Genomic DNA, 17,549 nt, shown 5'->3' with positions numbered 1-17,549 from the left:
ACGGATGTCTGTAAAATATGCAGAAACAGGCTGCAAACAGGTTAATTTGTGTTGTGATACACTACCTCACTGGCCTATTTCCTCAGTGCTCCACCCTAATCGGTTACAGTATTTGGTGTATGTTTGATCAGAAAAGCTTTTGAGGGCAGACATTGGAGACACAGTGACCTATATATGATCAACACACCTCTGTAACCCTGGACAGATTACTTAACATGAACTTGTCAGCTACAGGTAGTGACACCACCTAGTAGATTTTGCTGTCAGGTTTGAGCTATAGTGTTTTTGAGCTCTACTGTGTACGTCCGTGGCCTTTCACATGAAAAATAGGAGCTGCTGCAGTGAAAACATTTAGGCATTTCATGTCTGGGTGCGGTGCAGATTCATTATTTAGTCCTTGGAAAAAAAGCTATTTCTGAGCCATTTTTGAGGTTGACACCAGAACCCTTTTTCCCAAGACTGTAGATGTGATGTCCTGATGTTGCTCCTGCAGCCTCATGATGCATCACTCCTGATCAAATGACAGATTGTTCTGCTTTATCTAAAGCCACTAATATGATTTCTGATGTTTGCTTCTCTTCTATTTTGATCCATTTATAGAGATCTCCTTTAATCCACTCAATGCTAGCACACAGCTACTCTCACAAGCATGAATGCACACAGACGAAACACAATTTGATGGTACATCTTTCATTTCATGTGGTGTTGATATTGTTTCATTGGAGGACTTACCTCATTTACAGAAGCCATGGCTGCACATTTAATGTTGACTGACTCGTACTGTTTATAAAACATGATTCTTTTTATTCTTTTTGGCTGTACCAACTGTATGTACAGCTACGGTAGGTACAGTGTTGTAGCTAGGAAGTGGAATAATATTTAATAGATGCATATTCTGTACACACACACAATCCATTTAATTTTTGAGCTTTCTGTGGTGGCAGCTCACCACAATCATTTATACAGTACAGTGGGCTCCAATTCAATTCTCTCCTTCCCAGCACCAGAGATGGTGAAAGTATGGCAGTAGTGAGTGGGTGGACTTGAGGAAGGGGGGGGGGGGGCATAGCCATGCCCAAGCTAGAAGAATGAAAATGCTCAAACTAAAGATTGAGAGGTGGCATCACTCCACTACAAACATGCTAAAAGCAAAATGAAATGCAAATGATGAAAAACAGTTGTGATAGCTTGCTTTTACAGGTACAGTCAATAACTGTGTGCTAGCATACTAAACGTTTGCAGATATGCAGTTGCTGGGAGCATTCTGTTTAGAAGGAAATGTGACAGGAATTTGCTGTGGCAGGAGGATGAGAACTGTAATCGGCTCAGAGAGGAGTCTAACGCTGATCACAGAAGACAGCAGAGAGGAAGAGTGTGAGGAAAAGAGAGATTCAGGGAAACAAAGTCAACTGAGGATGAAAAGAATTTAGCATTGTCTAATATGGGGAACTGCTCGTTTTCCCTTGAGCTGGAAAGGAAGTGTTCTATCGTTAAAATAAAGAAAACAGAACCCCAGTATTTTTCCTTCTCTTCAGAGAGAACAATGACGATCTGTAGGAACATGAAATGTCTTCAAACTGATGTAGATCAAGAAGAGCTATTTGCATCCCAAATTGTGGCTATTTTCCATCTTTATTTCTTAAATAGTCAGCTGCAGTGATCCAGTCCATCCATCCATGAGTGTAGTCGTTCAGTCAGCACTGCGCAGAGCTTGGCCTAGACTCAAAAATAATTCATGGGATGGATAAATGTTTCCATTTCTTCTTTTCATATAACTGTAAATAAATAACTAACAAACTAAGGTTATTGACTGATAGACAGAAACAATACTAACAGTCAAAATATTTACCATGTTCAGCATCCTATTTAATTTTGACCTGATGATGGTGCTGGATGAGAAGCTAATGGATCACCAGTTAAGTTATTCAGTTAATCCTGAGGGGAATGTGAATGTATTTACCAAATGTCATGGCAATCCATCCAACAGTTGCTGAGGTGTGGTGGACATGCTGACTGACATTGCTCTTCACACAGCCACGGCGTTAGCATGGCAAAAAAATATGATATACATTTACTTCTAGTAACGTGTGATAGGCATTTTAGTTTATAAAGGGAATGATTAATCAGTTAAATGGAAAAAAACAAAAAAAAACAGTAGGTTAATTAGTTATGAAAGTAATTGTTACTTGCAGCTCTAATCACAGAAAGCCTCTCCTCGACTCTCTAACTGGGCATTTGACCTACTTCCAGTTGATTTAAAGGGACACATCCAGTTCAGTGCGTCACAGGTCTCAGCTTTTCCAGCAGGAATGTGTTCATCTGCAGCCAGCAATGCTTTGGGGGCTGTTTTACTTATCGTGTGGTAATGGTGACAAATTTGTGGTTGGAAGGTTTTTTTTTTTTTTTTGAGCTGATATGACTGTGTGTGTGTGTGTGTGTGTGTGTGTATATGTGAGTAAGACTTCTGTAGTTGCTGAGCTAAGAAGTAGCTGATGTTTTTGAAAGTGTCTGAACTTTATTTCAAACCAGCCCAATGTTCTCACAAGTGTATTTGTTATTATAAATTGGTTATATTTGAGACCTTAACATAATGTGAGTGTCAGGTTCCTTTTTTAGCTTGAGGTCAAGGGTTCATTCAGTCGCGCTACGTGAGCTGTGCTGTTCATCCCTAAAGGCAGAGCAGGTGTACAGCCAGATGGGTCCAGCAGGACACTATTAGTCTCCAACTAGGCAGCTATGGTCAGAGAGACTCAGGTAGCTAAAGTTAGGGACAGTACTTCAGTAATAAAGGATTCTCAGTTTAATTCATTGTATTTCATTAAGACTGGTCACAATGTATTTGATTTTTCCTATCAAACAAAATATGTCACCTGTAATGTTCTTCTTCAGATTAATATCTACTGAAGGTTTATATTCACTTCCATCATGTTTGTCAGTACAACCAAATGTTTATGTTGTGGCAATACAAATGGATGAATAACAGAGTTTTAGCCACATTAATGGCATGACTCTATGGATGGCAATATCTGTCTGTCTGGCAACTTGACAGTCCACCACTTTGGTCCAGACTGAAAAATCTCTGTTAGATTGACTGGCAAACATTTTTGAGAGGATGAATCCTAATGACTTTGGTGATCTCCTGACTTTTCCTCTCTACATTAGCACGCACATGAGGTTAACATTTGTGTTTAGTGAAATGTGGCAGCCAGAAAATGGTGATTCCTTAACTTTCCTTAACTGAAATGTGAACATGTTGATCATTACTCTTGCTAAACATTACAGTGTTAACATTGTCATTGTAAGCTGCATATAGCTCAAAGCACCACTGTCACAAAGTACAGGCTCATGCCACTAGCATGACTGTAGACTTTTGTTATTCTATGTATTTGAGGATTTCATTGGCTTCAGTTAAGTATCAGTGCATTATGTATGAGTCATGATGGTAACTTGTGTTGATAAGAGGAGAGAGGCAAGTCGTCTGAGCCTTTGTGCGCATGTGTATATTTTTGGGTTCCCCCAATTGCATGAACACGCAAGTGTGAAGTCAGTGTGGGTGCACACAGACAGTGATGGGCGATCGATGAGGTGGCGAGCAGGATGTGGGAGATGCCATAAAGGAAGGATCAGACCTCATTAACAGGAGAACTGAAAAAGAGAGGGGGAGGGATAGCGGTGAATGTCACTGAATAGGAACCTGATGTTTTGTGTCTCATCCCCTGCAGTGGCATCAGTATGTGCGAGAGTGCAGCTCCTCTCTCTTCTCTACTCGAAGCCTGTAAACTGCAAACTGCCTTTTGCTTGCCAGCTTTAACCACACAACACAGCCAAACACACACACACACACACACGCATACACTTATAAGACTGCCAGAAAGAAACTACGCTTCTCTCCCATTAAGGATGACCCTCTGTTTGCTCCTCCACCTGAGTTATTGTCTACATATTGAGCAACAACACACCCTGAGCTGTGTATATACACCACAATGTTTATTCTTTCAAATGCTGATTTGATTGTGTGCAGTGTTTATGCTTTTTCCATCAACAGGAATGAATGCAGGGAAGAATCTGGGGAGACAGAAAAGAGGGAAAGAAAAGGCAGATTAGTTAAGGAGTGGAGGAATATAATTAGCCCGAGCAGCAGAAGGGGATTTGTGCTCCACCGGCTGCCCTCTGCTCCCCTCCACCCTCCTCCCCTCTTGTCCTTCCTTGGAAACCTATGCTACTTTGATGTGTCAATAGTTGCACTGACGACAGGGTTGGTGTGTGCATCAGAGTGTGTGTTTGTGCAGAGCTGGGCCCCATTCTCACCTTCAGTGTGAACAGTGTTTGTTTCAGAGGTTGTGCAGACAGTGACTCAGCTCTTTTTGGTTTTGCCGGCATCACAGTGTGCTTTTTCCTCGAGCCCTCAATGTGACTCTGCAGAGGACCCTGGTCTTGTCTGATATGTAGCCAGTGCAGACAACTCCTCACAGGATGCGTGTGAGAGCATGTCGGCTTGATCCTGAGTGACCCCGGCACATTACAACTAGAAAGGATCCTTCCCATGCCTGCATTTGGGGGCTGTGTTTTTGAGTCTATTAGAGTGTGCAGCGGAGCTTTGCAGGTGCAGGAGGGGTCTCTCTGGATGACAGTTTGTTTGAGTGTGTGAGACCAGCAGCCGCTCTCATGTCTCTGCATGAGATTCTGCGGGAGGGTGGTGAGGCGTCGTACCGGATAATGAACCGGCTCAGTCATCTGATCCAGAACTTGGACATCTCTGGACTGGGCACTCCTTCCCCTTTCAACCCTACCAGCCGCAACAACTCTTGGAGAGACTGGGACGGTAAGAACGACAGAGGAAGGGAGAGTGTATGGTGTGTGTGTGTGTGTGTGTGTGTGTGTGTGTGTGTGTGTGTGTGTGCACTTTTTCCAACTTTCCAGCGTTGGAAACTTGCATCTGAGATTATGCGTCTACATGCCTGAGCATGCATCTGTATGTATGTCTGTACGTAATATATTCCTGATTGAAGCTGTAGCCAGAGTTCTGTAGGGCAACATGCCCAGAGCTTCACACAGCGTTTCCTGTGGGCTTCCCTTGCTCCCCACTGAGCTGTTTCTGTCTTTCTTTGTGTGTATAACAGTTTGTGTCTGGGTGCGTGTGTGAGTGCGTGACTGCGCTGCTTAAACAGCCGCTTCAGTTTCCAACACAGATCTCGACAGCTGCCCTGACATTTTTCCGTAGCAGTAACAGATTCTTCAGCAAATGCAAAAATCGCTGCACACAGCAACTTACCAGCAGAGAAGCTGGTGCAAAGGAGTAGGAACTGCTGATTAAAGCTGCTGAGTTTTCAAGTTGGTGTCCTGTCAACCAGATTGTTACCACTTGGAGACCTTGGTTTTGCCACTGCATAGAAACGGACTCTCCCTGGTCTTTCTGACACACAGCGAAAAAAGCATGGTGAGGAAAGCCAAGAGGAGTGCTTCTCAGTGGGATAGTGGGATGCCGATGGTTCCACTTAAGCCATGTGAGTCAGGAGACGTATCGATGCTGTTTTTGTGCGTCTGTATGAGAAAGCTACTTATATATTTTTTCTATATCAAGGACAAGCTGACTTTGTGTCTTTATGTGCATGTGTAAACTATTGCCTGCCAACGTGAGAACCTTGCATGTTCATTAAATGTCTATAGCTTCTTATTTTTTAAAGTAATTTTTGTTTTTGTGATGCAGCTTCATCCCTTATAGAGGTCATCCTTAGATATTTCTGTTTATACTGTCCCGTGAAATTTGTCATTGTACTGCCTGAGCTATTTCTGTGCCTGGCAGTTATAGATTGAGTGTATGCGTGTCTCTGCATATGTACATCGGTATGTGTGCTGGCATCCCTTTCAGCCCTGCTAGCCGCAAGAACTCCTGCAGAGACTGGGATGGTAGGGCATATCGGCATGTTGTTCTTGTCTGCTGTGTGGTTTCAGGGGAAAGTTTTTTTTCTTTCCTTTCCCTTAAGCTCTGTTAAAGTCATCAGCCATAAGGGGAATTCATACAAGAGAGGAATCATGTTTATTCTTCAGTTGTTTGGTTTTACAGACTGAGGCCACGAGCACTGGTACTGAACAAAAATCTGTGAGAGTAGGGATATGTTTTTATTTGTTAAGTCTTTTCAGAGTAGCTTTTATGAGCTTGCTTGTATTTGTGTTTTACTCACAGAAAACGGTCATCTGCAAGTTATTCTACCCACTGCTGATTCTTAAAATGAGCTGTGCTTCAGAACAAATGAAAAAGATCTTAGTTATTTCCAAAGAATCATCTTGTCTCTATTTTGTAAACATCAAATGGATTCTTTGTACCATGCCATGTTAGTGAATTTGGACTGGTAGACTACTGTATATGGCAATCCTACTACTCCTATTCTGGCCACTGAAGTCTATTGTATGTCTGAAGAGGTCAAAACTCCTGTGACTGTATTGTTTAACGGACGCATTTTGGCTTATGGCCTTCATCAGGGACATCATAAAACAAATTATAGACAACACTTGAATATGGTAGGTATAAAGCAGACAACAAGCTATCATGTCGGCCAATTGGACTCCTACAAACACTTGTCTGTCTGGGAATAGGAATCCCTCCTGTTTCCTATCCTCTTCAAGTTTGTGTATGTGTTTTTCCTTACTGAATTGAGAATCTAAGCAGGGAGGGTATCCTATGTCCTACAGATTGCAAAGGGACTAACTTGGCTTTTGGGACTTTATAAACAAAAACTGGCTTGACCTTAGGATTTATGATGACTGATTAAAACTAAACACATTTGTCAGCGTTGACAGCTGGGAAGCCAGTGGGGGATCGCATTGGTTTTGCGATTAGAGGAGAAAAAGTAACCTAAAGAAAAAAAAAAGAAAAAAAAAAAAAGGTCATGTCTTGCAATAAGTGATACTTGTTTGGATTTGTATGTTAAACATGTCTTTTTCTGTCATTTCATGCTGATAGATACATTTCTGAATTGGAGAAAAGTCTATATTTGGTTCACCAGTTGCTTTCAGCTCCAGTACTCGCACACTAGCCTTTGGTGAAAACACAGTGAATCAGTGTCTAAATTAGACTGAGGCTGCGCGTTGATCTGTCGGTCTGTCCCTTTGTTCTTGTTCACTTTAAGTTGTGCAGATCTCCAACCCTAATTGCTTAAGTTTTTATCTCTCAAGGTTTATGACACTGATAACCTCAAGCATGACCTCGGTCATAGAGCAAACACACATGTTAAACACTGCCCCCACACACTCATACAGATTCAAGCTTTCCTACCCATGCAATACAAACATCTCTTGCTCAAACCTTTTCACACCATTGGACTTCTTTTAGTAGATAATGACCGAACCGGGAGACAGAGTGGTGTCTATTAGCTCTTTTCAACTGAAATATATCTTTTACACAACTCATTCAAAAGGAATCTAAAATGCCACATTCTGTTAAGAAACAGTGTCAGTCTTTGAGGGGTCTCATTAGAATTAAGTCTTTCAGTAAGTTTGTAAGAATGGAGTCTTTTGAATGGTATAAACAAGAATAGAGGCTTTGAATAGATACTGTCTGTGAATGGTTAAATGGGGATGTAGGCAGTGTTTGAATGGGCTGGTCAGAATGGAGGCTTTGTACTTTTGGTCCACATATCCTGAGATAAGGCAGACGAGGAGCCCAGGCTTTGTTGGCCTAGGTAAATGAGTGCTGGGAGCTGCAGTACCTGCAGTACCTGAACATTGTCACCCAACATACTGTAGCATAACATAACTTTAAGCATTTATTGACTTTCTGGGTCCCTTTTTAGAGGACTCGGAGTCATACATCAGCAGGTTAGATGCATTGCTATTGAGCCAGGAGGGGTCAGGTAATTGTCCTTTAGGGGAGGGATAGGGGTAGTCGGGCAAGCAGGGAGGGTGGGGTTGAGTGCTACACTGTAGCTTTTGTGTACAGGGATGGTAACCCGAGGTTGCAATAGGAAGTCCTTGCAGTTACTGAGTGACATCCTGCAGGCTGTAGAGCACCTGTTGCCTGACAGAGAGTGAGAGGCTGAGTTTGGAAAGGTGGAGTCAGAATGAGAGGGAAATTGTAACCGTGATAACGTTTGCGATACCTGCATGGAAAAAGTCTGGCAGAAGAGGAGTGAACAAGAAGTGGCCTGGAGCAGCAGAATGGGAGGAGAGCAGACGGCAGATTCAGGCCTCTTGATGGAGGAGGATGTGGAGGTTGAGTTAGACTCAGGGTTTTGCATGGAAGCAGATTCAGAGCTGAGTCTAGCAGGGCAGGTGAGTGTAGGTTCTGATGAATGCACGGACGTAGAGGAGTTGGACTGGTTCATGATTACAGGACATATAGATTTTCTAAATAGCAAGGAGCAAGAAGAGGGAAGCACAGGTGACGATGGAGGGAGTCAAACTCAAGAGGAAGGTGAGATGGAAGCGGACTTAGAGACAAAACCAGTAAAAAATGGAGGGACTGATGATCAAACTGAAGAGGCCAAAGAGGAAGCGAATGAGGGAGCGTTTGATGTGTGTTTATGGCCAGCAGAGAAAGGTGGGGGTCACGTACGGATCTCTCTGGAGGAGGTGGAAAGATACTACAGATTTTCACGCTGTTGCCACTGGCTGTGTGGTAGGTGTCAGATGTTTTATTATTGTTTTCTCTTACCCCTTTTTTTCCATGTATCACGTGATGTTCATTGCCTTTCTGTCACCATACTGTATTTACCTGGAGCACTTTATTCCTGTATTATATCAACCACAGTTTGGTTCTGTTATCTTAACACAACATTCTCCACCTGTCCTCCTCTCTCTGAGTCAGCTGCACTCTACCTTTGCCCTCACTGAGTGCTCAGATTGGGGGGAAAAAGATGCTGCATTTGTTTATATTTTCCTTTATGAAATCTCAAGTATATTTGGCCTTATAGTGTCAGCAATATCTACTTTTTAGTTTATAAAATCTACATGTAGAGGAGCTTTGTGAAGCACAGAGGAATCAAATGCTCCCTGCCCATCTGTCTGTTGCATGTATGTGGGATCTGGTATAGATAGCACTGTGATAATAATCAGCAGTGATGCATTACTGTGCCATATACAGACAGAACCATGAGTAAGTGTATTAAAGCTCGTGATTAGGTCTTGATGGCCTGAGGTAGAACAAAAACACTAGAGCTGTTGCTTTTGAGTCTGTTTTATGTATTTTGCATTACTTTCTATAGGATGATTATTTTTTCTGTAAAACCTCCATCCTTAATTATGTAATCATTTATTAGATGTGCAATTGTTAACCATCCCCATCATCATGGACGTTGCCTTTTTTAACCGTCATCTGAACCCACTCACCCCTTTGATATATCATGATATCATACAGACTCACCTGTCACTGCTCAGCCCTGTTTAGTGCTTTGCTTCATCTTTGTTACTCCCCCTCCTCCATGACTGTAAGCCCCTTATTTCCACTTGTTGCCCTCCCCCACTTCTCTGTTCCCGGGCTTCAACCGCTCCTTGTCCTTCTCTCTCCTAACTATGATCTGTTCATCACCCAGAGTTTATTATCTTTTTAGAATAATTTCTTATATGACGGCAGGGAAGGAGGAGGAGGAGGAAGAAACAAGCAGCTCTGGCTGAAGGACATTAACGGTCTAATAACCAGCTTTTATAGTTGAGATGTTTTTTGGGTTTTTTTTTAAATGTGTTTTTGTCCTTTCTGGTCTGGCAAACTAGGATAGCAGCCTTCTGCTCGAGTCCTGTTTTAATCTGCATCAGTAGTGGCAGGCGGTCCAGGTGTGTGACTGTGACCCACTAACGTTTGACTCATCACCCACAAACGTGAGCATGAGTGGACACTAATCCCTATCGTTAAGCCTTTTAAAGAACATTAGTGCCTCTACCAGCAGGTGGTGTGTATGTGAGTGTTTTTGTTGGGTATGTTGGAATCATTTTATGTTCAGGATGTGTGTTTTCTCATTAACAGAATTACCTTGTCAGCAAAGAGCATAAAAAGCACTGTAATTATGTCATTTTATCCCAGAATTAAAACAGCAAATACAATGGTATCTTTTAATTATCTATCATGTAATACAATACAGGCTAATGTGAGTAAAATAAACACTACAAGCCCTTATCGTCAATGAGCTTCAAAACATATTCTCCTGTTGGGAGGATGTGGCCTGTGTGTCAATATACACAGACAGTTTCACACTTGAGAGGTTTCACTGTCCTTTTGTTGTAAATACAGTAGTATCTGATACTGGATCTCCCTTTCAGGTGGCCAGAGGGCCTTTTTAAGGGTTGTATAATACTGTGTGAATGGTGACTGGAAGTTTGGGAGGAAGTCCCCAAAATGATCAGAAGAAAGGTGGGGGGTGGGTAAAAACAAATATAGAGGAAATTTAGTGGATATTATTTTGTAAATGTAGAACAAGAAGTGACACTAAGAAGTGACTGAAACTCTGACATCTTTTAAGAAGGGGATTTTTCAGTAACAGAATAGCCTCTTTCTGGAAACAAAGTCGAGCTCTTGCTGGCTTAGGTGGGGGGCGGGGGCGGGGAGGTTTGATTTGATATGTGTGGGAGTAGCTGGGGGCAAGGCGTGGCTGGCTGAGGGAGGCAGGGTCAGACAGTGGGAGCTGATGGAGGTTTCTGTGTGAACTTGAGTCCATAAGGAGTGTGTCAGCACCTGTGAGCGCTCTGTAGATGCAGCTTTGTGTCCAAATGCCTCAGGCATCGAGTGGACATCATCAACATGGCAACGCTGCTTTACCAAATTACAAACATCACAGATATGGGTCATTTATCTAGTCTCATTTCCACTTGCTTGCCTTCCTTTCAGGTGCCATTTTGGTGCACACACCCTTGCCTGAGGTTAATTTCAAAGAAAAGAAGAAAAGGAAGCTGTGTCTCAGGTAACATTAGTAGATATCAGTCAGTTGTCTCTCATCAATATCTGTTAACTACAGATGTTATTGGAAATTGTATCCAGTCTATAGACAAGATAGCAGATACCTTATTCCCTGTAGGTCTGGTAAGAATAGAAAGGACAACAGTGATTTGGTTCTAAGAGCAGACAGAAAAAATGCACGCAATCAATATGTTTGTCCAGCAACAGAGAGGCTTTTAATTTATTATAGATGAGCTAGTGCAACCTTTGCTGTATCATAGACAGAAGCATTTCCAGTGGAGGAGGAGAGGAAACAGATTGCTGTAACTGATGAGTGTGATTTGAACATCACCTTTTAGGTCACACTGCGTTATTAAGATGTTAATTCCAGGTTTGGAATTGCCTATTTAATTATCTGCCTGTGTGTAATATGTACAATTTACAAAACACTGTGCATGTGTGTTTAAGGTGTGTGTATGTGTCTAAGTATTCCTGGACATAGTGGACTAGTGTAAACTCATTAACCTATAATTACAGACCACTTTGCGCCACCTGTTTTCTAACCAACGTTTTAGCTTGACCTTGCCCACACATCTGATCCTGTCGCACAAGATCAGCAAACCAGCAACAATTTGATGCAAGAAACCACCAGATTCACACTAGCATTTTCAGATGAGGTGCCCATATTGGGTGGGTGGGTGTGTGGGTGGTTCATCTCGCAACATATCTCCACAAATACTTTTTGGCACACTTTTCTCAAGTGTTGGATATCAGAGCATCACTGCGCGCCGCAACAAGGAGATTTTTCCAAAGTATTCCTGCTTGTATCCTGCAGCGTTTTGTACTGTAGGTCTAAACATGCTTTTTAGTGGTTTGTTAAGACAGATGCACCTTCATTTTTTTTCTTTCCAATTTATCATACTGCTATGAAGAAAACACAAAGGTGTTGAACAGGGATGTAAAACTTTTGACATTTGTGCTATATAGTTGTCAACAAGCTTACACATGCAAAAACCCTGGTATGGTCCTTTAAGTCCCCTGGGAAAAATCTTTGATGTTGTTTTGACAGAACAGTCATGGCACCAGCTGGTCTCAGGAAAAAGGTTTAAAGGAGACCAAACTAAGACACAAGTCCTGTCCCCGTTTGTGTGTGTGTGTGTGTGTGTGTGTGTGTGTGTGTGTGTGTGTGTGTGTGTGTGTGTGTGTGTGTGTGAGAGAGAGCGGGCAAGCAATGAATGTCAGTGTAGTAATACCTCAAGGCTAAGTCACCTGATAGGTTTCATTGGCAAACAAGAGTAACAGCAAGCCTTTTTGGTTTGTTTAAGCTGCTCTCAGAGGAGGGCTCAAACTGAAAGGGATATGCTCAGTAACGAGACAGTCATCCGAACATACGGGAGAAAGACGGAAACGACACGCATAACATTGAGGGATACAATGTGATAATCCGTGATGGATTTGGCTCCAGTGAGTATGAAGTCAGACTAGGTGGATGTGTCTTGGGTCTGGGTCTAAGCCTGGTGTCAGCGCTTTGTCATGCATCACAGAACAGGTACAGTGCCATCTATGTCGTGTCAGTATAGTTTCTTTGAGACTATATGTGTGTTTCGTCTGAGAGTCTCTTCGAGTTTACCATGCTAGTACAATAATATTCTGACAAAACAAAGGAATGGGGAGACTTGTTACCTTTTTTATACTGTGTTATATCTCTGAAAGTATTTATTATTTTTTTTATCCTGAAAGACATGAACTGTATTGAACAACATTTCCAGCGTGGCAGTGGCATGGTGAGTCAGTGTAGGCTGCCTCAGGAAAACAGAGCAAACAAAGTCAGACTAAGATGAAAAGTCAATATTGTTCCGGTGCTGTTACTTGAACTTATCTGTCTATGTTTGTACTGTAACCACTTTTACAGGATGTCAGTGACCATGAGAAACTCCCTACTCATAACCTCCTGGCCTTTCTGGTCTCTAGATGGCCCTCCTTGTCATTTTCCTCCTGATTTTCACAGCTTCAGCCAAATTTTACCTGAAGTACAGTATCATAAAATGTCTCATGTTTTTATGACTCTGAACTGTATTGGCTCTAACCTGAGATGTGGTCTCTTGGCTTTCATGACATGGAGGCCTCATTCGGCTCGAACTAGATATAAAACATGCAGGCATCTTTAAACATGGCCAGTAAGCTTTTTATCTTTACTGGTATAGTTGAACTGCATCTTAAAACAATTATTTCTTTGTCAAAGTGCCCCAAGGAAAATGTGTTACCTTACAGTAGCTTCTAACAGTGTACCTTATTAGCTTATTTTGATTTCCCTCAGGCTTGTCGGTATGATTGGACATTGATAACAGACAGCAATTGAATAAAGAGACATGAAACTGAGTGCATGGATGTAGTGAAATAAATGCGAATGTTGTCATTTGTTTCTTTTATATGGGAGGATAAATAACTTGTATTCTGTAAATGCCACAGATCTAAAAAGATACATTTTCAGACTGGTAAGGTGAATCTTAAATTGTATTCACCTTGTAAAATGTAATTATTGGATGTGAACATTTAGTTTATGTGACTGTGAATAGTGTGAGAGAGACGCAAAGCAACAGCCTTATAATCTAATACCAAAGAACTCTGCGTCAACAATTTTCCTCTATTGATCTGTTTTCCCTTGCGTAGCTCTCAGTTTCAAGTTGAACTGTGGCCAGTCTTCATTCAAAAGTTTCCTGAATACAAATCAATGCAAACACTGTTCACAGCATGGAGACTGTTTATGTTTAATGCGTAGTATTCGTGGGCACTAGCAGCTGTCAGATGTTTCCCAGTTTAACCTACATTTACTTCATTAGAGTAAATAAATATCTCCATTTGTGCTTTGACTTACAAATTAGACCACAATGGAAAAGTAATTATTTGCCTACTTACTGAATGTTACTGTAAGAATTTCTTACATGTAATGGTATTGCAATGTATATGTGTGTGTGTGTGTGTGTGTGTGTGTGTGTTGTGTGTGTGTGTGTGTGTGTGTGTGTGTGTGTGTGTGTGTGTGTGTGTGTGTGTGTATATATATATATATAATATATATATATATATATATATATATAAAAATAAATAAATAAAGGTATGCAGTGTGTCAGCTGGCCAAAAAGTCACTGGCTAGACTCTTAATGCCCCCCTCTGAGCCCCCCCTTACCCTATCGGTGTCTGCTGTTCAACCACCAGTTTGAGCCCTGGTATAACTACAATCTCCATTTCCTACTGGGGCAATGGATCTTAAATCTGATTATTTTAATCCACATGGAGGGAGTCCATGGGGGTTAGAGAGCTGTGATCACCACTGAAATGCTACTTCCAGAGTAAAATTTCTGTGAAAATTTGTTACATTTTATTTCTGCCTGTGCATAGTATATATGACAATGGACCACTTTACATCACCTGAAGAACATGGTTATGTGTGAAAATGCTAATTATTGTGCCATATTATAAACAAACTTGATAATGAAACAGAGCTGAGAAGTTGGTCTCAGGCTTCATGCCATGAAATACATCGTCAGCTCTGATGTGTCACTAATGTTGGCACTTCTCTCTGTTTTTCCAGATGAAATCATGCAGCTGGACAGCAGTCCTCTCCGAGCTGCTGACATCACCCCTGACCTCAAGAAGCAGTTTGCCTTCCTTTCAGGTGACACTCCTCTTGCTCTGTCTGTATCAGCATGTGTTTCCATTTTCTCTTGAGTTGAGTGCAACCCATGTGCTGTCCATTTCTTTCTTCATCAATCTACCAACTATCCTCTTCCTCATCTCTGCCATTTCAATAATCATTACATATTAACTATTCCACTTGATATTTGCATTGTTCACGGAAACAGTTTTTCCTGGCACTCATGATTTGCTATTCAAATGTCACTTCCCTCCTTTTCCTCTTCACTGGCTGACAGGTTTTGCTCCAGATACTTACTGCGTTATTTGCTACTGTTGCCTGATCTGCATTTCACTCACTGCTTCTAAATGTCCAGGTCATGATAAACATCATGTTTTCGTCCCCACAATATTTGAGCCTTCTGTTGCAGAGATTGCTGGATATCTGTGACACCTATTATTATATTCATTACTACATTACTTAAGAAAAGAAAAAAGCTGTGTGTGTGTGTGACAGAGTCGACCTCGTGGCTGCAGCAGAGTCGGGAACCATTTTGCAGACAAAGATCTAAGCAGACGTTGAAACCATGACCATGCACTTGCTGTTGCTATAGCAATGAGAGAAGAAAAGGCAGACAGATTGATATTCCAGTCACATGCGCTGACAGAGCAGCTGTTCCACACAAGGAGTGCGTGAGTGCGTGTGTGTGTGAGGTGAGATAAGCCCTCAAAACATTTTTCTCAGTTGGCTTCTTAATATAAGTGATGGGGTCCTACAGGAACACAACCTTGTGCCAGTTTTGGTTATTTCACATAAGAGCTTTCTGCTCTATATTTTTGTATTATTCTGTTTTTCTCTGTGCTCTTCTCACTGGTTTTAAGTGCCTGGAGTTCAGTTGGAGAAAGGCTATGTCACATATTTCTGTGTTCCAATCAGGATTTAACATCAAAATCTCGTTGCACGTGTTTGCTTAAAAACCGTACCCACACAGTCCTGAGGAAGCAGATTTGCTGTATTCTTAATTGTTAAACTCCTTATAATTAATTATTCAGAACAGTTTCTAAATGCTGTCTTTGATTGTTGCGTATTTAGTAATACATTAAAGAGAGTTGCTTAAGATTTGAAACCAGGGTTTTAAGGTGAATTTTGTAGTAACATGAGGCAATAAGGGGGTAAGATAATGAGATGATATCACTTATTATTTTATTTAAAAATTATTTTTAACACTCAACTGTCAACACTTGGAGCCTTGCTTAATTTTTTTTTTTTAGGCGTGTAATGCAAGGCTAGTAAATGTGTAAAATTTTGCATTAATAATGTTACAAATGTGACAGAAGAGGAGTAAAGAAGAGAACAAGAGGGTTCAAACTGATTTCTTGTACAGGCCTTAGACAAACCAAAGGGGAAGGAATAACAGGAATATCCCTCAGTTCTCTAAATAAGCACCACAGGAAGAGTCAGGAACAGTGACAAAGTAAAAGATGGATCTGCAGGGAACCCCACATTTAAAAATGAATAAATAAATAGTATTCACAGATCTCCATCAACGTGTATCTGATTTTTTATAATGTAATACTATAGCTGAAAACACTTTTAATCCATGGAGCATAAGAGGGGATGTGGTGAAGATTTACATCCCATAGTGATCAAGCGTCTAGCAAACATTTCTTTTTCTAAATCCCTGTATTTAGGACTAAGCAGTCTGTCTGCACTGTGGTAAGGAATTAATTCATGTCAGATCACCAGCATATCTTTGCTTGTTTGTAGATGTAAGTGGACGAGACTAATTTGTTATGATGGGATACTGATTTTTTTTTCCTCCACAGCCTCCACAGCTTTAACATCAGTGCCCCCATGTGGCCACAGTTTCTTCTTAGTCACTGCTCTCTTTTGTTTACTGTAAAATATCAAAAGACCTTGTCAGATTGATTGACAAAGCTCTTGACAGCAGCCCAGAAACAATGGAAGCTATGATGAGTTTCAATGGTTTTGTCTTTGCTTTGATTATACCCAAGGCGATACGCACAAAGCATTCTTGCATAAGTCCTATATATTCATGTGGAAAGTATCAGTATCGGTGTTTCTCTTTTTTTTTTTTTTGTTCATTCTCTAGGGGGGAGAGGAGACAATGGCAGCCCTATCATTGTGTTCCCAGAGTTCCCTGCATTTGGAGAGATCACCGACAGAGAGTTTCACAACGTGCTGACCTATTTGACTAGTGTTCCCAGGTAAAGTCCCTCACTGAGCTGATTTTCATATGCAAACACACAAATCTGAGATTGCTGCTTATATCCACACATCACTTTCTCCTCATCTTATTTCATACCCCTCTTTGTTAAACATCACTTGCTTTTTTCACACTATAAACTCTCCTGGTGTCACCAACAACTTGTTTAATCTCTCTCTTGATGCTACAGTCTTATGAGGAAGATGGCGCGGCTACGAGTTTAAACATGACTGAGGTTTTTCTGTGTGGTGTTGCATCATCTTGGGTTTTCTTCCACAGTCCAAAGACATGCAAGTCAAGCGAATTGAAAATGTGTGGATGAAGGAAGGATAGTATGAAGTATATGGATAAAAACTACAGTTTGTGAATATACCGTTGTGTATGAAGTATGCCTGTAGGTGGCAGTGGATACTTAAACACAGCTTCACTTCATAAAGACGTGCAGAGGCTTTGCTCAGTGGATGAGACGGCCTGTTCCTTGCACAGATATCTGTAAAAGGTTGTGATTTCTGTATTATTAATAAGATGGCCAAGTCATAATCCAGGGTCTTTATCAGTCTTCTGCAGATTGTCTTTGTACACATGGGTAGACCAGATGACACAAGGGGGGAGGGGAGAAGATAGAAGACCACCCTTTCCTCAAAATATCCCCCCAGAAAACAATCTCCTGTCCCCTTTTCCTGTTCATTTTCATCTTTTCCTCACAATTTTAACTTTCTTGATTTAGCCCTTCCTCCTGTCTGTCATGCCCTTCCTTCATCTTGCCTTGAGTAGTTTGCAAAAATAGAAACTGCAGCAATTCTGACTGTTTGAATCTGAATAATGCATAC

The 17,549-nt window shown here is 41.3% G+C and overlaps 1 protein-coding gene across 14 annotated transcripts in view; it reads left to right on the top strand.

Annotated features, from left to right (window-relative positions):
- mcf2lb (mcf.2 cell line derived transforming sequence-like b) overlaps positions 1 to 17,549 on the top strand; it is a 60,364-nt gene that overhangs the window by 1,035 nt on the left and 41,780 nt on the right. For 3 of the 14 annotated variants that reach the window (XM_056389249.1, XM_056389255.1, XM_056389247.1), the window contains exons 1-3: positions 4,350 to 4,822; positions 14,451 to 14,534; positions 16,606 to 16,720. In XM_056389249.1, coding sequence (XP_056245224.1) covers positions 4,666 to 4,822; positions 14,451 to 14,534; positions 16,606 to 16,720 — 356 coding nt within the window. In that variant the 5' untranslated portion in view covers positions 4,350 to 4,665. Of the gene's footprint in view, positions 1 to 4,349; positions 4,823 to 5,136; positions 5,505 to 10,836; positions 10,887 to 12,255; positions 12,411 to 14,450; positions 14,535 to 16,605; positions 16,721 to 17,549 lie in introns of those variants that run through there. The other 11 variants (XM_056389254.1, XM_056389260.1, XM_056389250.1 and 8 more) reach the window with 8 other exon arrangements.

The sequence above is a fragment of the Seriola aureovittata genome, chromosome 11 (genome assembly GCF_021018895.1).
Source record: "Seriola aureovittata isolate HTS-2021-v1 ecotype China chromosome 11, ASM2101889v1, whole genome shotgun sequence".
Lineage (NCBI taxonomy): Eukaryota > Metazoa > Chordata > Actinopteri > Carangiformes > Carangidae > Seriola > Seriola aureovittata.
This window is presented reverse-complemented; position numbering and strand designations above follow the sequence as displayed.